Consider the following 21,761-nt stretch of genomic DNA (forward strand, 5'->3'; position numbering starts at 1 on the left):
CAAGGAAGCATTTTTGAGGTGAAGAAAATGTTCTAAATCTTGATTTCTTGATTGTGGTGGTGGTGGTTACATGGATATATACATGTCAGACATTGCATTGTATTGTGTGTAAATTATGCCTTAATGGGAAAATTTCAAGTCATTATTCTTAAAGCTAGAGAGTTTAGTTTTCAGATATAGTACCTAGGTTTGTCTTTTAATTTTCTATGATTATTCTAACAGGAGTATCCTTTCCATAGCTACCTATATCATTTTATATTGATATACTCAATCTGCCAAAAAAAAAAAAAATTGTTAATTGTGTTAACTTTTGTGATGAGAACATTTCTTCTTAAAGAGTGTTGCCTATTTTTGTGAATGTTATCTTCTCTTTGAAATACCAGGGGGAATATGTTGCTGCAGTACGGGACTTTTACTTGTCTGTTTATTTTTTCAAAAAGAAAACAACATCAAGGTAAGAATTCCTTTTTGATCATTTTATTTACGCAAATTTGTTGCAATTTTATTTCATCTTCATACCTGTGATCCAGAGTTGTGTCTAGTTTCCTGTTGCAAGTGATTGTGAAACCACTAGATTTAGAGGTAGAGTTTTTAACACAACAATGCATGTGGTTGAGAGAATCAATCATTAGTCACAAACACCTAGGGAGCTTTGTCCAGCCAAAACTCCTTGTTCCCTTAGATTCTGGTGTTCATACACGATGTCAAAATTGGATGTAGTTGGAAAAGGCTACCCCAGGTGGTGATGCTTATTGGCCAGTTTTGGGGCTTTGGAGTAAATATAGGCTTTGAGATACCTGGGTTTATTTTTAAATTTTTTTTTTTTTTTTTCTTTTTTCAACGTTTTATTTTTATTTTGGGGACAGAGAGAGACAGAGCATGAACGGGGGAGGGGCAGAGAGAGAGGGAGACACAGAATCGGAAACAGGCTCCAGGCTCTGAGCCATCAGCCCAGAGCCTGACGCGGGGCTCGAACTCACGGACCGCGAGATCGTGACCTGGCTGAAGTCGGACGCTTAACCGACTGCGCCACCCAGGCGCCCCGAGATACCTGGGTTTAAAATGAGTCATATTTAGTTTCTGCAATCTCACTGTACCTCAAATTAGCATATATTTAAAATAGGCATAATACCTATCTAACAGAGTTGTAAAGACGAAAAAAATAACATATTTAAGGAGACTAGTGCGAAGCGCGCATGGTGACTCCTCAAGTGACACTCCCCTCTTCCCTTTTACCCTGTCAGGATTAACATTTGTTTTTCTTTGCAGTATAATAAGGATCCTGATACCTTTGGATACATTAGCCAGTTGTCACAGATATAATTTATTAGGCTTGTTCATACCTAATGTTAAAACTTAGCTTCAATTGACAAGAAATTTGAACAAACTTGGCTCGAGCAAAAGCCACTGAGAAGACTGTCTTGGCTTTATTTCAAAGTCAGTGGCCTCTGTAGCCAAGTTATCATGGTAGAATATTAGTCATGTGAAGTTTATACTGCGTAAGTGTTTGCAAATTCATGGTTCTTAGACACGGTATATATATTTTTTTAATCCTGTATTTGTATTCAGTGAGTTTTGAGAATTCTCCAGTTTGGTGATAAGGGACAAACTCCCCCCACCCCCCCCCCTTTTTTTTAACTACATCACCACTTACCAAGAAACTTTAATAAGGGACACTTTTTTTTCTTCTAGGTTTACTTTATCATCATCAAGAAATAAGAAACATGCTAAGAACAATTTCACATGTGTAGCATGTCACCCAAAGGAAGATTGCATAGCAACTGGTCACAAGGATGGCAAAATTCGTCTTTGGTCAGTTGACTCGTGAAGAGTATGGTGAATGTATATATTATATTAGTCCTGCACAACAGAGCTATCCCTGGGTTCAGGAAAAAGGATAGTACCGAAAAGCCATTACTGGTGATAGAGATTAGGCTTTGCTGGTACCCTGTTTCTTGTATTACTGTGCTCTTCATTGCATAGACTTACTATTTTAAAATTTGTAACCTTGAGCTTGTAGGAGGAGTTAATTCCATTTTGTCTCTGATTGCTTTATTGAGGAGAACTTTTTTATCAAGCTTTGAGTGAAAAGGAAGGACTAACAAGAGCATATACCTAATAGGACACCATGATGATCTATTGTTTGTAGAAGTGACTCTGGTTAGAGAGAGAAAATGTAATTTTTACACATTGAGACCTACAAGCTTAATAATATAATTTATTATTTTTGGCATATATTATGTGCATTATATTTGGCATGCCATTACTTTCCTGACTTAATGCCTTTGGTGAAAATAACAATTTTGGTTTTCTTCAATAGGAGGAATTTTGATGATGATAAGAAATACACATACACATGTTTACATTGGCACCATGATATGGTTATGGATTTGGCTTTTTCAGTGACAGGTAAGTGCAAGTTTAATAATTAAAATAATCTTTTGAAGTATGTGGATCAGTATTCACTGCATTTATAGTTTGAAAGGTGTAGAATTGCCTGCACCAGAGGAATCATAAACACTTTTCTCTCACCCCTGTGGTTTGAGCTTTTTTCAGCACAATACCATTTATTTTAGGTTTCAGAGCCCATCAGAGTATCAAAGTGTATACCTATGATAAAGTCCTTGTTGTTAACTAAAGAACCTATTTAAATCACATTAGTTGTTTAAAATGTATGTCTGCAAGGTTAAGTGCTTGTTCATAAGAATAGCTGTAGTTTATCAGAGCAAATGATTATGCTAGTGCTTTACATGCACTACCTCATTTAATTCTTAAAGCCATGACATAGGCATCGTCTTTCTCCTTTTGCACGTAAAGGAAGTGAGATTTGTAGTTGAGAACTAACTTGCCTAAGGTCACACAGCTGGTAAGTGGGATTTGGACCTATGTCTCATTCAAAAATTTACGTTTTCAAATATTGTATGAGTTGTAGCTGATTTACACAAACTCTCATGTAGCTAAAATGGAACACAAGGTCTGAATTATTAAAAATTGTGAATGTGAATGAGGCGATCTACTAGGGTGGAATGTGTGTGTGCATATGTATGTCATGTTCCAGGCAGTGTCATTTCTTCTGCCCTTCATCCTCACTTCTATTTTCTTTGCTGTGGCCTCTACCCTAATCTGGGCCAAGACCGGTTGATACTTATTGTCACCGACTTTTCTTTATTTTGTTACCTTGCCCATCTTGTCTGCCACCTCTCACAGCAGTTAGCAGTCACAGCTATCTGTGGTGGCTTTACTTAAGCCTTGGAACATTTAGGATTAGCCTTTTCAGATGGGTCTTGGGGAAGAAGGAGTAGTTCGGCTAGTTGGCACTCAAAGGGAAGAAAAGAATACAGGGCACCCTACCCTGCACCAAGGCTTTGATGTAGGCAGCTAACCTAGGCTTATTAGAGAGTTGAATTCTTGTTTTTATATTATAAGCCACGTGACTATTTCTAAGAATAGTTAAAATGGTATATGGTTGTCAGTAAAATGTCAGCATTGATCCTGTATATGTATAAGAGAATTAATAGAAAAAGAAAATTAGTTGCCTGTGTAAATGAGCTACAACTTCTAGTTGCTTTGAGAACAGGTTATAAGTTCAGGCAAATATGAACAGTATAAACTGGGCTGGTGCTTTGCACCCAGTCACGCTGTGTGTGAGCACTGAAGTTGCTGAGAAATTTTATCATGGGTGTAGAAGTTTATTTACTTTTTCTACATCTATTAAGATACTCATGATTATTCTCTTTATCCCATAGTAGGAATTGATTACATTTATTTCTCAAGTGTTAAAATAATCTCACATTTTTACAATAAACTCAACTTTGCAATATATTATCCTCTTAACATATCCTTGGATTCAGCTTGCTGATATTTTTGTTGGGGAATTTTCATCGGTCATGAAATTGGCTTGTAATTTTCTTAAAATTTATTAGTTTTAGCAAAGGGTTATGCTGTTCTTGTAAACAAGTTGAGAAATGTTCTCTTTTTTATTACCTGGAAGAACATAAAATTGGTTTATTTCCTAAATGTTTGGAAAATTTTGTCATTGAAGCTATCTTGCCCTAGATGATGTTTGTTTCATTTATTTTTTCTCATTGGCAGAAGAACTGGTCAACAAACGAGTCAGATATTGTTGGAAAGGAAAATCCTAGGATCACTGATTATTAAGTGTGTTATCTTAAGTTTATTAAAAGCTAGGAAGACACTTGTTTGCATATCTTTAAAAATAGTGTATTTCTCTAACATGGTAAGGAAATTTTAAACGTTGATTATATTTTTCTTTCGATTTTTTCCCCCCAAACACTTTGCTTTTCATTTCTGTGGGTGGATGAGAAGGCACCAGTCTGCTGAGTGGTGGTCGTGAATCTGTCCTTGTAGAGTGGCGCGATGCAACAGAGAAGAATAAGGAGTTCCTCCCCCGTTTAGGAGCTACTATTGAACACATTTCAGTCTCACCAGCAGGGGATTTGTTCTGTACTTCTCATTCTGATAATAGTAAGTCTGAATTTGTTGTGAGGAGATGGGGTTGTATAATGCCTAAATTATAACGCTAGGGATGGAAAATAAGAGATCTAATTAAGAGTAGCATAGGATTTAACGAGGATTTTTTCTTCCATTCTTCCTGTTTTCTCTACCCCCTTTCTGACTCTGCCACCAGAATCCAACATTTTCAGGATCATTTTTATGAAAATGTAGAGCTAGGTGTATTTGGTTCTTGTTGTACCGCTTCTATTTCGAAACCTTTACATGTGAGATGATGTGGGCATAGAAAGTGAGCATCTGTGCTTTCACAGATGTAATGACATTTTCAAAAAATGCTCATGTGGCCACTCTGCGTTAAGAGTCCTGTGCGTTCTGACGGGCGCAGTCTCGTACGCCTCCAAAACTTTTTGCGCATTCTCTTACTACGGAGCCTAAATGTAGATCTCAGAGCTCACTGCCTCCTTTCCCTTCAAAAAACATAACTGTGAACAATCTATTAGTGCCGTGACTTGTTTCAAGGTAAATTGTGTCTTTTAGGGTAAGTTTCTGAATTAACACTTGATATATTCATATGCACAACTGATAAAACTTAAAGCCTCCAGAAAAACTCCTTCTCCCCAACTCTAGTATTTTAGCTAAATCACAAAATAAATTCTTGACTTTTTAATAATACTCTGAGTAAATTGAACTTACCAGTTGTTTCGTATTCTGGTGTATTTTAGAATGACATAAATTCAATTGATTTTTTTTTTCCTTGAGGTTCTGACCAATCTATGATTTTTTATTTATTTATTTATTTTATTTATCCACAGAAATAATAGTCATTCACAGAAACCTTGAGGCTTCCGCAGTAATTCAAGGCCTAGTGAAAGGTATTGCAAAACCCAATGGGTCTGCACATTTTAGAAGTATGAATATTTGTATGAGTTTAACTGTTATTTGTCACTTCTTTTGCAGACAGTAATATCTTCACCGGTTTGATGGTTGATCCTAGAACTAAAGCTTTGGTTTTAAATGGAAAACCTGGCCATTTGCAGTTTTATTCTCTCCAGCATGATAAGCAGTTGTACAATGTAAGATTTTGATCCATTAATTAGCCTTAAATCTAATGAAAGTTTCCAATAGCATCACTAGGGTCAAGTAACTTATTTAGTAGCTTCTAAAAAAAAGACTCTGTGCCTTTGTTTACTTGAACATTATCAGTACTATCTGTGGTTACTTAGTTGAATTGTTTACAGCATGATTCTAATAAGGCCATGGTTGCAAATTAAATCTACATGTAAGTCAGCTCTTATGCTGGCTCCGTATTTTTGTTTCAGACTGCATTCTAAGTATCTGTCACACACATCTGTGCCTTTGAGTCACAAGAATACAGAAATAAGAATATGAGGGTTGTAAATACAAATATGTCTCTGTGGTAAAGTGTCATAAAATTTTTGGTGTAAAAAGGGATGCTTATTAATCCTGATAAACACAATCCAGACTCCCTACTTCTTTGTGCCCCACGGTACCCTTTATAGATTTAACATAATGGCTATACACTTGATCTGTATCACTCCCCTGCCTTTAAACCCTTTAAAGAAAGGAAATTTATTTCTTTGTACATTTCCAGTACAGTGCCTGGAAATAATAGTTACTTGATCCATATTTAGTAAATAGACAAGGGAATGGGATAAAAGAAACAACCATACATAAAATTCTGTCTACTTATAACGTTGCTGTCTTTCTTCACTTCCTAAAAATTGTAGGTTTTATTTTTGCTCCTCTCATTTTTAATGATACAGAATTTAACCTTGGGATTTTATGTAAAGCTCTTTGTTTATAGAAACAAGAGACAAGCATTATCAACTAAAGGTTCTGTTGTATCATGTGAATGGGTCAGTCATCACTAAAGTTTAAGGTCATTGGAGAATAATAATAATGCTACTGAACTGGTGCTATATAATGTCCTTAATAATGGCAGTTTTGGTATCCATAACTAATAAATATTTCCTTTTTTTCCTTTAAAAACCTGTTACTATAGATTCTGGAAATTATCTGTAATTCCTTGAAAACTTGAACATGTATGTGTTTACATTAATAAACATTTTGGATTCTTTTTTTAACCCTTCAGTTAGATATTATACAGCAAGAATATATCAACGATTATGGTCTGATCCAAATCGAGCTAACAAAGGCTGCATTTGGCTGCTATGGTAACTGGCTTGCAACAGTGGAACAACGTCAGGAAAAGGAAACAGAGCTTGAATTGCAAATGAAACTGTGGATGTATAATAAGAAAACACAAGGGTAATACTACCTATGTGGCTATTTCAGAATGGAAGATATGTGACTTTTTATTTTATGGTTTCATTTGTCTTTAAAATGTTTCATTTTGATAAATTTTAAATTTAGAGAAATGAGATGTTATTCTCCAAATAAAGCCTTTAAGCTTTCTGCTTTGAGAAAGTATTGGTGTCCTCCAAGTTTTAATGTCCTCTCAATGCATAAATGAAGAAACATGAAAAAGTGACACTGCAAGGACCTAGTACCTAATTGCAAGCAGATCCAAAATTAGAACCCAAGTTTCTTAGTTCCTTTGCTCTTTCATTAACATTATGCTACCTTCTTCGGAAATAATGGCAGTGGTAGGCAGCAGAAGTGTATTGTAGTATAACGTGTGTGTTTTGATTAGATGGGTTCACTAGTTTCATACGTTGATTATAGTAGCCATTTATCAAGTCCTTGGTGTGTGCCAAGAATTAGGCTTAGTGCTTTTGTCCTACCGATCTTCACAGAAATACTCTAAGATAAACTTATTTTCTACATTTTACAGGTGAGGAAACAGGCCCGGAGGGATTAATAGATTGTCACTAGTCATGCTTCTTATAACATGGACTTTTAAAAAAATCACAAGACAGTTTTCTCCTGATGTTCTTTTAAGTACACTGTGCTAGCACAGATTATCTTTCATTCATAGCAGCACCCTGTCAAGCTGGAAACAGGCTTTGAAAAAGTATTTTCTATGGCTGTAAATATTGAATACTGACCAGGGAAGTTTGAATAGGTAGTTCTCTTTCTGTATTTTCTTGCCACAAGTGGGGGCTTTCATAGCCGTTCCATTTTTTGCTTATTCTCTCAAAGGTAGATAGTAAGGCATCTGAGTTCTGTACAGTTTTCTTGCAGAGTTAATACAGTAGGCTTTCACCATAAGTTGACTGTATACATAATCATCTCTATATTGTGTAAGTTACATGAAGACAAAGATAATGTGTTAGAACTCTTTATATCTTGTGGCCATTAGAGATAGAACACTCAGTTGTCTGTCTAGATGATAATTGTCAGTTGCCCATTCCTAAAGATGCTCTTATAAGATGTACCATAAGAAATTCTTACATGACAGTATATATCATATTGTTCTGATGTAAAAATAAATTGATTTCCTTTCTGTTAGGTTTGTTCTTAATACAAAGGTTAACATGCCACATGAAGACCACATCACAGCTCTCTGTTTCTGTAATGCAGAAAAATTTGAAAACCCCACCTTGGTTACATCTAGTAAAGATGGTCACTTCAAAGTATGGATATTAACAGATGATTCTGATATATACAGTAAGTTAATTAAATAAGGTATATCAATGCATAATTTAAAAAATGTTTTAAAATATTTCTCTTTCATGAATTGTATCCATTCTGGAAGAACATTTTCTACATTTATTTAATGCATTTATTTAATGCTGTGGGTCTTGATTAATTAAGTGCTGATTGTTTTTGTTAGGGTACAGTTAAAAAAAAAAAAAAAAAGGCAGTTCCTTCACTGTTCCACTAGAGGGAGGTCAGGATCTCCAGGAATGGGCATAAATTTCAAACCAATGAATGCTTTGTAGCATTTCTAAAGTTTCAGGGAGGTGGTTTTTTTGTTGTCCTTCTTTTGTAATCCTTATTGCTTATAACTACCTAAAGTATTATCTGGCATTTATACCATTTCTGAATTATATGATCTGTGTTTTCACAGAAAAAGCCGTTGGCTGGACTTGTGACTTTGTGGGTAGTTATCACAAATACCAAGCAACTAACTGTTGTTTCTCTGAAGATGGCTCTTTACTAGCAGTCAGTTTTGAGGAAATAGTTACAATATGGGATTCAGAGACATGGGAACTTAAATGTACATTTTGTCAACGAGCTGGGAAAATAAGGTAAATAATTTGGGGAGTATATCATTTTTTTTTAACTTAAATGGGTCTTTCCACATAAACATTATTGGTAATTTATGCTTCTGCTAAAGGTAGTCTGTGGGTCAGTGAGAGTCAGCAGCAAACCAAAGTGGTGGGAAGCTAAAAATTCTGGGTATGTGAACCATTTGCTGTGATTTTACCCCTTTCTGAAATCCAGATTAACATTTAACTCTTGACCTACAGAAATTTTTTCTTTATAATAAATACTTTTCATGGTTGTGCTACATAATGGAAGCTGATAACCCTCAGTGGATCCAAACAATGCTTATCTTCTGTTTTCCCATAAAAACAATGTCGTACTGAAACTTTGTTGCATCTAAGAAGGGCAGAAGAAAAAGCATCAGTTATCTGCGATTTTACTTCAGGCAACTGGCATTTGAGGACAGACTTACAGATGGCTAACAAAATAGTTTTTAATTCCCAACATATTTTGCTTTGTAAAACGGCCTTCAGAATTCATATTGTTTCTTTCTCTACGTTAAACAAGCATAAAAAAGGGTTTTGTTAAATACCTTTGTACATTTCACATGTTGTCTATAGTATGTGTCAATTATACTGTGCAGCATATTAGAGAAAAAAATTGATCATAAACCTGTTTGTAAAGAAACAAAAGAGCTAAGTAAACCTTTCCTTTTGCTCTCTTTAGCCCCTTTTTTCTGCAGGATAGTTGTAAACAAAAATATGTGTCTATCTAAAAATCTGCATTGTGTAAAATTATACTAGAAGTCTGCAATTCCAAACTCGGTGTGCTGGAACTGACAGATAACTTCCTTGTGGTTTTACTATAGGCACCTTTGCTTTGGGAGATTGACTTGTTCAAAGTATCTTCTTGGTGCTACTGAAAATGGCATTCTTTGCTGTTGGAATCTGCTCAGTTGTGCATGTAAGATCTTGTTTTACTATAAAGTGATTTGGCAAAGCATATAATAAGTGGCCATCAAACTTTGGCATTTTAGGACTTCTGGGTCGTATCTTTGTGTCTCTATCCAGAGAGTATATAATTTGTCACATGTCATGTGATATCACCAAATTTTGGAGGGCTAGGCCTATAATAGACATACATTATTTATAAACTGCCTAGTTGGCCATAAATTGATTTCCATTATCCTGGCCTTTCTCTACTATGTATAATTTTCTGTTGCCTTCCATGATATCTGTCCTCATAACAATTTGAGGAATGTTTCTGCTAATTTGTAATGTGCATTATCCCTGACAGTATCCCTGACAGCAAGTGTGGACTTACTTATTTTTACTTATTTCATTCATTGGTATTTTACTCAGTTGAGTATGTTTGGAAGGCATGGTGGTTGCCTAGTAATGAGCATATGTGATAGTCTCTTTTTATATTCTCTACAGTGATTCTGGTTAACATTTTGCCCACGTTTAGCAGCTATGGTAAAGCACTGAAATAATAACCATGTCATAGTATGTGGAAGGAGTACGCTGTTTTTCCACTTCCTGCCCCTAGCTTTAGTGCAGCCTTCCACAGACATTTTCAGTTTGTTTCCATGTGTTATTTGGAAATATAAAATCCCTCTTCTTAAGAATAATAGAATTGATTGTCCCAGTAAAAATTGAGTATGTGCTTTAAATAACAGGCTTAAAAAAGCTTTTGGTAAATCTCAGAAGTAAATTGCCCTTTTTCTGCTCCCCCCCTTCCCCAGTGGAATGGAGTGCAAAATTAAATGTTAGAGTTATGGAACCTGATCCTAATTCAGAGAATATTGCTGCAATCTCTCGGTCTTCAGTGGGTTCAGACTGTAAGTACACACCATACTTTGATAACACGAGTAAATCTCTTACCAAAATTTTCTTTTTAACGTCTTTAATATAATTGAGTTAGACTTGCCTTTAAATCCAATGTTTGTTTTAGGCCATTTGGCCTGAGGTGTGCTATTGCCCTTTCTTGAGTTAAAGTTTCTTGAGTTAAAGTTTCTTGATTTTGCCCCTCTGAAGCATTTCAGGAAGCTTTAATCATTCTTCCTCTATCCTCTTGAAACACTTCTACAGATCCCTATTCTAGTACCTACAACAAAATAGTGCAATAATATCTTGGTGTCTGCCTTCTGCAGTAGGACCTGGTCTCTGGAACGGGGATTCTTCTTCCTCTTTTTTTATCTTCATATCCTCATTCCTAACCTTCTTGGCACGTAGCAGGCACCCAGTAGATATTTGTTGAATCAGAGCCTAAAATAATCATGACCTGGGCCATTTACTCAATGGGGTAAGTCCCAGGATTAGTGTGATCTGCCAACCTGAGGCTGGAACTGACCTTTGCCGGCAAAATGTTATTGTCTGTTTGTTTTTTCCCTCTAGTGTTTGTATTTAAACCTAGTGAGCCAAGGCCATTGTATATTCAAAAGAATATCTCCAGAGAGGAAGTCCAGTGGGGAGTGTTTGTTCCACGAGATGTCCCTGAATCATTCACCTCAGAAGCTTACCAATGGCTGAACAGATCCCAGTTTTACTTCCTAACAAAATCACAGGTAACCATCCCACCTCAAAAAGGGAACCACTTTATATATATAATTTTCATCTGATTTGATATTTGAGAGTAATAGCCCATAACGGGTGGAAAAGTTTCATTAAAAGATTACTTCCCAGGGGCGCCTGGGTGGCGCAGTCGGTTAAGCGTCCGACTTCAGCCAGGTCACGATCTCGCGGTCCGTGAGTTCGAGCCCCGCGTCGGGCTCTGGGCTGATGGCTCAGAGCCTGGAGCCTGTTTCTGATTCTGTGTCTCCCTCTCTCTCTGCCCTTCCCCCGTTCATGCTCTGTCTCTCTCTGTCCCAAAAATAAATAAACGTTGAAGAAAAAAAAAAAATTTAAAAAAAAAAAAAAAGATTACTTCCCAAAAGAAGGAATCCATTATGCTTCTTCACACAGCAGTCTTATTAGTGTAAGTATATTAACACCACTTTACCCCGTACCTTTGAGATTCTTCTAAGTAGTGTCTGTATTATCTCCATGACTGTGGAAAGGCAGAAGACAACTAAAATCCTTTGAATGGTAGCTATTAGTGTGGTTGATATATATATTTTTTAAATACAAGTGTGGCTTCTGGTTGATCCATCAGTTGAATTCTATTTCATTACTAGTCAGTTCTTAAATAAGATTTCTCAGAACAATCTTAACTGTCACAGCAGTTTGTCACTAAATATGTTTGAAGTTTTCTATTTGGGCAGATAAACATATCAAGATGAAATATTGACCTCCTTTTTTAACTCTACAACAAATTTTTATTTAGCTTTTGCATCATTAATCTCTTTTCAGAGTTTATTGACATTCAGTACAAAGTCTCCAGAAGAGAAACTCACACCAACAAGCAAACAGGTATGTTTTAGCCACTAATGGTGCAGACTACATTGCCTCCCTACACAGATAACCTTATCTGTTTGAATTCAGCTATGAGAAGAATGTTCCACCTGCCCTAATGTGGAATTAAACATATACTTGTAAGCTACTTGGCCTCTTTTGAGATTATATTTACTTTACAAATTAAAACTATGTTTTAGAAATATCAAAAATATATGCTTGTGATTTAAAGAGTCAAATAGCTATACAAGACTCTCAGGAAAACTTGTTAACATCACTGCCATCACCCACAAAAATCATCACTTTCAACTCTTCTAGCTGGAGTTTTTATTTGCCTCTCTAAGAAACATGTCTATGTTACTAATTCTTTATTTTTCAGATTAAGTTATTATCTCTTAACTGATCAAGTTGTTACTCTTTTTCACACCACCACTTCCCTCATGTACATAACATACACACCTTTCCTGTTCCCCAGTTTTCTCAGTATAGACAAATCAGGTCAGTATTCATTATAACCAATAGCAATTCACAGCTGAGTCATGTAGTAACCAACAGATTATTTTTCTTTTATTTGCAACTTTGTTTTCTCTAGGGTTAATGATTATCTTCTTATTTGTATAGTTTTCTATTTGCTCAAGTTGTATAAATATTCTCTCAGAATTTTCAGATATATTAAGTATTCTTTCAAATCTTGAGTATTTCCCAGGAGCCTGTGATTTGCTTCAGTCTGGACTGATTGCTCTATAAACTTATAAACTTGCTACACAGTAGTTGTCATAGGATCTACATTCACCATCATTTGGGGAATCATTTTACCTCTACTCTAGTAGATCTTATAGCTTTCCCCTTTCTTTGGTCACCCCTTTGCTTTGATGAAGCACATTCTGTTAGTGCGTGGGAGGCAAATTTAAGACCTTGGATGTTTGGGAATGTTTCTGTTCTCTCCCACTTGAGTGGTTGGTTGAGTTATAAAGTAATAGGTTGAAAATCATTTTCTCTTAGAGCTTTGGCGGTATTGTCCTATTTTATAGCTTTGGGTGTTACTGGAAGTCTAATACCATTCTTATTCCTATTCCTTTGTCTGTAAACTAGCTTTGTTTTCCTCTGAAAACTCCTTGAATTTGTTCAACAATTTATTGTTGAATATCTATAGGCCAGGAACTGTTCTAGATGATTGGAGTACACCAGTAAGCAAAACACTCAAGTCTCTAAACTTAATGGTGTTTACACTCTAGCAGCAAGATACAACAAGCATGAAATAAGTAAAATATGTAGTACTTTAAGAAGTGGTAAGAGGGTGCCGGGGTGGCTCAGTCAGTTTGGTGTCCAACCCTTGATTCCAGCTCAGCTTATGATCCCAGGGTCGTGGGATCGAGCCCCACATCAGGCTCTCCTCTGAACATGGAGCCTACTTAAGAGTCTCTTTCTCTCTCTCTACCTCTCCCCCCCCCCCCGCCATTAAAAAAAGCGATAATTATGGATGGAGGAAAAGAGGAAATGGGTGTGGGGTGCAGCTTGCCATTTTATGTGGGGCAAAGTAGGGCTTGATGAATAAGAGACTTTGGCTTTTCCTCCAAGTAAAATGTGGAACCCCGTGGAGAGTTCTGGTTTTTTTAATGTTTTTTTATTTTTGAGAGAGAGAGAACCTTGGAGAGAGAGGGAGACAAGAGATCCAAAGCTGGATCTGCACTGTTCGCGCAGTTTGATGCAGAACTCAAACTCCTGAACCTTGAGATCATGACCTGAGCAGTCAAAGTCAGATTCTTAACCAACAGAGCCACTCAGGTTCCCCGCCCCTTCAAGAGTTTTAATCCAAGAAATGACTAAGAAAGAATTCCTTCTTTGCCTTCAGTTTGTCTATTTGTTACTTAGTGCTGGACCTTCTCGAATGGTGCTTTAATATTCTTATTTTTTTACCTGTTTTCTTTCTACTTTCAGGGAGATTGCTTCATCTTTATCATCTTATCTGCTTTTTTCTCTTTCGCATACTCCCACATCCTTCATATGTGTGTTTTCCATCTGTTCTGGTGTCTTTCATTTCAGAGGTTTTCATCAGAGTCTGATGATTTCTTGGCTGTTTTTATTTAAAAGTGATCAAAAAAGTCATTTGGAAGGTCTTTGCCTAAGTAGAACTTCTCTGCTGGCCTCCGCCATCTGGCTATTTTTAAGAAAGTCTCCAAAGTCATTATTTTTAGGTCTTTTTATGATTGCCCAGATAAAATTCTTCTAAGTTCTTGCCTAGAGGATATCAACCTGGAAGCACGTTCTGTGAAGTACAACTGCCTGCAGCTGTGACGACACTGCCACCAGCCCCCACCAGGCAGTTCAGTTTAAAGTCACACTTTTGTTCCACTCTCCCAAGAATGTACTTCCAGCCCTCTGCTGGGGCTCAAAAGAAGATCTAGGAATCTGAGTCCTCTCTAAGCAGACATTCAGCCTGGCTCCCTGGTTATTTGTTTAGCACCAATTCCTGGGCCTTTGCAGGATTCCACAATATAAATCAGAATGCTTCCCAGCCAGCTTAGGATTCTTTCTCGGGTCTACTAAATTACTTATCACTCTTGAACCTGCTTTCCACCTTCCAACATGTTATTTACCCATTTTCTTTCTCCTGTGGGTTTATGTCCTTTTGAAAACCCATTTGCTGTCATTTGTCATTGGGGGAGAAGCAGTGTTACGTATTTTGTTCTGTCAAGTGTCCACTGTTAGCTTTTCCCATAGTAAGTGGGCTGCTAGACCTCAGTTGCTTTACCTATAAAGTGTAAGAATCATGCTAGATAGTTTTTAAAGTTCTTTCCATCCTTGACATTTTATGACTCTGTAGTACTTTTTTATGGAGTCAAAGGCAATTCTTTTTATTGAAGAAATTTCCCGTTGTCTTAAATCTTTATAGCTACTAGCAGAAGAAAGTCTTCCAACAACCCCATTTTATTTCATATTGGGAAAGCACAGGGAACAGCAGGATGAAAAAATAAATGAAGCTTTCGAGAGTCAACTGGTACAACTACCCTTAACAGAAAATATACCTGCGATTAGTGAGGTAAGTGATTCACAACATGAAACAGATTAAATACATTAAAGCACCTTATAGTTTTTATACAGTTTATAATTTTTGAATAATTATTTGTATACTGTGCAGTTTTAATACCTAAACCAAATAACATAAATTTGCAATTCCAGATTATTGTGGTCTGACCTGACAGGAGGGGAGAGATTATTGTTCGCTTAAGTATAGGAAGGCGGGAATAAATTTTTTTTTTGGTTTGGTTTTTCTGTGGAGAAACCCTGTTACATTCAGCTGGTGGCATTAAATCATTTAAATGAAACTCTATTTTTCTTGTTTTTTTTACTCTAGCTTCTTCATACTCCAGCCCATGTATTGCCATCTGCTTCCTTCCTGTGCTCCAAGTTTGTAAGCTCATTGCTGCTGTCTAAGGAGACCAAGAGGTAAAGCAGTTTTTAAAATATGTTTAGATATTGTTTTGGGAAACAAAATGGTTATGTTAGCCTTTATTAGAATGTTCTTTCACTTTGAGGCTTCAACATGTGTGGGTTAGGACACTGACCTGCACAAAAATCAGTGTGTAACTTTTGACTCCTATAAAATTTAACTACTAATGCCTACTGGTGCTTGGAAGTCTTACCAATAACAGTCAATTAACACACATTTTATGTGTTGTATACTGTATTCTTACAGTAAGATAAGCCAGAGAAAAGAAATTAGGAAAATCATAAGAGAGAATACATTTGCAGTATTGTACTGCATAAAAAAAAAAAATCCATGTGTAAATGGATCTGCAGTCCAAACCCATGTTGTCCAAGGGTCAACTGTATTTCTCTTTATTTAAGCTTTAACATGTAGTTAAAGGATATATGACGATTAAGCCAAGTAAATAAAATACATTGAAAATAACTTTCAGGAAGACCTCATGTGTGTACGGTTTAAGGATTTGATCTATGATTAAAAATTATACACCTCTTTTTTATAATAACCCGTAATTTATTAAAAAAAAATTTCATGTTTGTTTGAAAGAGAGCAGGGGAGGCATAGAGAGAACCCCGAGCAGGCTATGTGCTGTCAGTGTAGAACCCAACATGGTGCTCAGTCTCATGAACCGTGAGATCATGACCTAAGCCCAAGAGTCAGATGCTTAACTAACTGAGCCACCCAGGCGCCCTAACCCATCATTTTTAAAGTGCACTTAATAAGGTTTTTCATTTACTTTCCCTGTATGGTTATATTTCTACATAGGTGTCTTAAATTAGAAACTTATTGTTTAGTTAGAAAAATGTTTGTTTAAATTGTTTGTTTTATTCTGTTGTAATGAAAGTGGTGAAGAAATTCCTGAAGACGTAGATATGGAAGAAGGAAAAGAAAGTGATGATTCAGATGAAGAAAATGATTTTACTGAAAAGATCCAGGATACAAATAACACAGACTTGGGAGAAGACCTTCTACATCAGTTGTCAAAATCTGAAGAAAAAGAACTAAGAAAATTCAGGAAAGTAGACTACAGCTGGATAACTGTCCTTTGAGCCTTGGAGGTGGGGGAAGGTTCTTGCACTTTGTGTTTTTTTATTGTACATTGATACTCCAAAAACATCTAATGTTATTTCTTTTCTTAAAATATTAGATATGAACAGGATTTACTTTTTAAATAACTGGTAATTCAAAGCTGTCTTTGCATCATTCTTAATGTTCCTGGGTGCATTCACATAGACACCATCTCCTTTTTATTTTGAGTAACATCAGCCTTAAAAAAAAAGCTAGTTTTCTCACAGGTGATTATAGCATATGTCCCCTTATTTGCAATTTGGGGATATAAATAGTCGAAAATCAAAAGATTTTGTTGATGATACTATTGTTAAATTTAACATCAAAACTCATTTGATAACCAAATAGGACCTGAACAGATGTGATGTTTCTGTAGTCCTGCTTCATACCTTTTGGTGTATTTATTTCTCATAGAGAAATGTGGAGCAATTATTTGATTATGTGGTGTTCCACAGACCCCACTAAGGGTATTAAATAATATGGGCTGCCTACAATCTGAAAAATTCTAAATTCAAATCATTTGGCTCTGAGCCTTTTGACTAAAAGCTTATCTACTCACAATTTTTAGGAAAGCCTTGGAAAATAAGAGCTGATATTACTTTGTCAGTGTTTTGGCTATGTGTACTGAGTCAAAGAACAACTACCTTTTTTCTGTTTTGTTTGTTTTTTTAGTGTTTGTTTATTCTTGCGAGAGAGACAGAGCATGAGCGGGAGAGGGGCAGAGAGAGAGGAAAACACAGAATCCAAAGCAGGCCCCAGGCTCTGAGCTGTCAGCACAGAGCCCGACGTGGGGCTCAAATTCACAAACCGTGAAATCATGACCTGAAGTCAGATGCTTAGCCAACTGAGCCACCCAGGTACCCTAAGAACAACTACTTTTTAACCAAAAGTCCCACTGCTAATAGAGGAGAATGCAAGTATCTGTTTTATATTAAAGTACTGAAGTGGCTACTTTCTAACCATTTAGCGTTTGGAGTTTTCCCAGTCTATCCCTATTAAATTGACATTAAAAAATTAACACAAAAACAGTAAAATACACAGCTCTCCAGTCCAAGACCATGACATAGGATGACCCGGAACTCCACTTCTCCACAGACACACCAAATCTATACATATTTCTGGTGCAATTCCTGAGGACTAACTGAACAGCTTCTGCACAACAAAAGATAAACCACATACACAACAGCCAAAGAGACAGAGACACAGTAATGGAGAGAACATCTACTCCCCACACTGCAAACTGCAGTGGAGGAATAGTACTGAGGAATTGCATGCAAACAGTTTTGTCTGCCCTGGAGCACAGGAAAAAAGCCACGGTTTAAAAGAGCAACTAGAATAGAAAGTGTTCAGCCCTAGAACTCTGTCAACCAGTAGGAGAGCTGCTGCCCTCACTCCAAGTGAGGGCTTGGTGAGTGTCATGGTTTATATTCTCCCTCCATATTGATAGCATGGATGGGAGCAAGGTCAGAGCACCCTAACCAGCTTAGCACTTTAATGAGTCCCAGATCCATAGCCCCCATCACCTCCAGTTATCCCACCAAGGTGGCCCCAGTGTGATACTGAATACCCCTGGTCAGTATGCCTGTAGCTGCAGGCATCTTGCCAAGGTGACAAAGTACTTGGAACACTCCAGGCCCAGCCATCCCACCAGGGCATCCCCAGCCCATGCCAAAGTCAACAGGCATTCACAGTTTACACAAAAGATGACCATACACAGAACCATTGCTTCAAGTTTAGAAGTAGCTGATCCACTTAATTCATAGAAACAAACACAAAATGAAGCAAAATGAGACAGTGGAATATGATCCAAATGAAAGAACAAGATGAAACCTCAGAGAAGTGAAATAGTGATAGGCAATAATCTGATAGAATTTGAAGTAATGATCATAAAGATGCTCACCAGACTGGAGAGCAGAGTGGAAGAACTCAGAACTTCAACAAAGAGAAAATCCAGAAAACCAATTCGATTTGAATGCATTGACTAAAATGAAAAATAGATGGAATTAACAGATTAGCAAATGCAGAAGAACGGATCAGCCATCTGGAAGACAGGCTAATGGAAAGCACTCAAGCTAACAGGAAAAAAAAATTACAAAATGAGGATAGGTTAAGGAACATGTTGGACAACATCAAACCAAAAACATTCACATTCTTGGGGGCCCCAGAAGAAAAGAGAAAGAGAAAACTTACTTGAAGAAACAATAGCTGAAAACTCCCTAACCTGAAGAAGTCTGGTTCAGGAAGCACAAAGAGTTCCAAATAAAATGAATCCAAAGAGGTCCATACCAAGACACATAATTAAAATGTGAAAGATTAAAACAGAATTTTAAAAGCAGTGAGAGAGAAGCAAATAGTTAAGTACAAGGGAAACCCCATAAGGATAAAAGCTGATTTTTCAGAAACCGCAGCTCAGAAGGGAGTGGCATGCCATAATTAAAGTGCTGAAAGGGAAAAAAACCTATAACCAAGTATACTCTACCTAGGGAGGCTATTCAAAATAGGAGAGGTGTAAAAAACAAAATTCTAGTAAAAGTTCAAGGAATTCATCACCACTAAACAGGCCTTAAATGTTAAGGGGTGCCTGCATAGCTCAGTTAAGTGACTCTTGATTTTGGTTCAGGTCATGATCTCACAGTCATAAGGTCAGGCTCTGTGCTGAGCATGGAGTCTGCTTGGGATTCTCTCTGCCCGTCTCCTGCTCACACATGCACTCTCTCAAAATGAATATTTTTTTAAATGTTAAAGGGACTCCTTTAAGTGAAAAAGAACATAATTAGAAATAGGAAAATCAGGAATAAAGATATAAAATATACATAAAACATGGAGTAAAAATGTTCTTCTAGAATGTGTTCGAATTTAAGTGATTATCAAATTAATGTAGACTGCTATATATTTAGGATGTTATAGATGAACCTCATAGTAACCACAAACCCAAAACCTGTAACAGACACAAAAAAGTGGAACGCCAACCATAACACTAAAAATCATCAATCACAAGGAAACAAGCAGGAGAAGAAAGGAACAAAGAAGTACTAAGAAAACCAGAAAACAATGACAATAAGTACATACCTATTAATTACTTTAAATGGTCTAAATTTGTCAATCCAAATACAGGGTTGGGGTGGGGGGACATATTTATGTGTTACATGCAAGAGACTTCTATCAAACCTAAGGATATACACAGACCAAAAGTGAATAGGTAGAAAAATACTTCATGCAAATGGAAATAAAAAAATAAAACTGGGGTAGCAATATTTATATCGGACAAAGTAGACTTTAAAACAAAGACTATGACAAGAGACAAGGACATTACCTAATTATAAAAGGATCAATCCAACAAAAGATACAACACTTGTAAATATGCACCCAACACTGGAGCAACTAAATACATAAAGCAAATAATAGACATAAATGGAGAAATTGACAGCAATAAAAGTAGGGAATATTAACACCCCAGTTACATCAATGGATAGTTCATCCAGGCGGAAAATCAATAAGGAAATGGTGTCTTTGAACATGTTAGACCAAATGGATGTAACAGATACGTACAGAACATACCATCCAAAAACATCAGAACATTATTTTTTAATTTTTTTTAACGTTTATTTTTGAGACAGAGACAGAACATGAATGGGGGAGGGTCAGAGAGAGAGGGAGACACAGACTCTGAAACAGGCTCCAGGCTCTGAGCAGTCAGCACAGAGCCTGACACGGGGCTTGAACTCACAGACCACGAGATCATGACCTGAGCGGAAGTCAGACGCTTAACTGACTGAGCCACCCAGGCGCCCCAGAACATATTATTTTCAAGGGCACTTAAACATTCTCCAGGATAGTTCACATGTTAGGCCACAAAACAACACTTTAATCAATTTAAGATTGGAGTCCTATAACACACCTTTTTCAACCACAATGGTAAACTAAAAATCCTCCCCCCACCAAAAAAAAAAAAAAAAACTAAAAAACAAACATGGAAGCTAAACGTTTCTAAATAACCAATGGATTAATGAGGAAATCAGAAAGTACAAGGGAGGCAAGTGAAAATGAAAACAACTGTCCAAAATCCTTGGGACACAGTGAAAGTTCGAAGGGAAATTTACAGCAATACAGACCTACCTCAAAAAAAAAAAAAAAAAAAAAATCTCAATCTATCCTTATACCTAAAGGAAGTAGAAAAACAAAGTGTAGTAGAAAACAGGAAATAATGATCAAAGCAGAAATACATGAAATACAACAAAATAGAAAATACCAATGAAACCAAGAGCTGATTCAGAATATAAAATTGATAAACCTTTAACCAGACTCCTCAAGAAAAAAAGAGGACACAAAATCAGAAACAAAAAAGACATAACCACCAACACCACAAAAATACAAAGGATTATAAGAGACTACTGTGAAAAGTTATATGCCAATAAATCAGACAATCTAGAAGAAATGAATTCCTAGAACCAATTTTCCAAAATTGAATCAGGAAGAAATAGAAAACCTGAAACCTAATTACTAGTTACAAATTGAATTTGTAACCAGAAAGCTTCCAAAAAAGTCCAGGGTTCCAAAATGAATTCTACCAAGCATTTAAAGAGCAGTTAACGTCTATTCTCAAACCATTCCAAAGAGTAGAAGAGGAAGGAAAGATTCCAGAATAATTCTCCAAGGTCATCATTATCCTGATACCAAAATCAGACAAAGACATTACAAAAAGAAAGCTACACGCCAACATCTCTGATGAACATAGATGCAGAAATTCTCAACAAAATATTAGCAAACTTGATTTAAAATGCATTAAGAGTATTCACCACAATTGAGTTTATGGCCAATGTAAGGAAAATTCAGTATTCACAAATCAATCAATGGGATACACCACATTATCAAAATGAAGGATAAAAATATAATCTCCATAGTTGCAGAAAAAGTATTTGACAAAATTCAACATCCATTCATGATAAATCTCAACAAAGTGGGTATGGAGGGAACATACCTAAACATAATTAAGGCCATATATGGAAAACAGTGAAGATCATACTCTGGTGAAAATCAGCTTTTTTCCTAAGAACAGGAATAAGATAAGGATGTCCACTCTCACCACTTTTATTCAACATTGTATTAGAAGTCCTAGCCACAGCAACCAGACAAGAAAAAGAAAAGGCATTCAAATGGGTAAGGAAGAGGTTAAACTATCACTATTTGCAGATGACACAGTACTATGC

General features: G+C 36.4%; 1 protein-coding gene across 2 annotated transcripts in view; it reads left to right on the forward strand.

Moving 5' to 3' along the window:
• WDR75 (WD repeat domain 75) overlaps positions 1-16,668 on the forward strand; it is a 30,604-nt gene extending 13,936 nt beyond the window's left edge. For both annotated transcript variants that reach the window (XM_043577278.1, XM_043577279.1), the window contains 16 exons: positions 384-454; positions 1,693-1,812; positions 2,321-2,409; positions 4,327-4,485; positions 5,286-5,345; positions 5,431-5,546; positions 6,587-6,762; positions 7,907-8,064; positions 8,468-8,648; positions 9,476-9,570; positions 10,352-10,447; positions 11,004-11,173; positions 11,958-12,017; positions 14,893-15,039; positions 15,355-15,446; positions 16,331-16,668. In XM_043577278.1, coding sequence (XP_043433213.1) covers positions 384-454; positions 1,693-1,812; positions 2,321-2,409; positions 4,327-4,485; positions 5,286-5,345; positions 5,431-5,546; positions 6,587-6,762; positions 7,907-8,064; positions 8,468-8,648; positions 9,476-9,570; positions 10,352-10,447; positions 11,004-11,173; positions 11,958-12,017; positions 14,893-15,039; positions 15,355-15,446; positions 16,331-16,535 — 1,995 coding nt within the window. In that variant the 3' untranslated portion in view covers positions 16,536-16,668. The remainder of the gene's footprint in view (positions 1-383; positions 455-1,692; positions 1,813-2,320; positions 2,410-4,326; positions 4,486-5,285; positions 5,346-5,430; positions 5,547-6,586; positions 6,763-7,906; positions 8,065-8,467; positions 8,649-9,475; positions 9,571-10,351; positions 10,448-11,003; positions 11,174-11,957; positions 12,018-14,892; positions 15,040-15,354; positions 15,447-16,330) is intronic.
• Positions 16,669-21,761: the final 5,093 nt, after the last annotated feature.

This window comes from Prionailurus bengalensis, chromosome C1 (genome assembly GCF_016509475.1).
Source record: "Prionailurus bengalensis isolate Pbe53 chromosome C1, Fcat_Pben_1.1_paternal_pri, whole genome shotgun sequence".
NCBI lineage: Eukaryota > Metazoa > Chordata > Mammalia > Carnivora > Felidae > Prionailurus > Prionailurus bengalensis.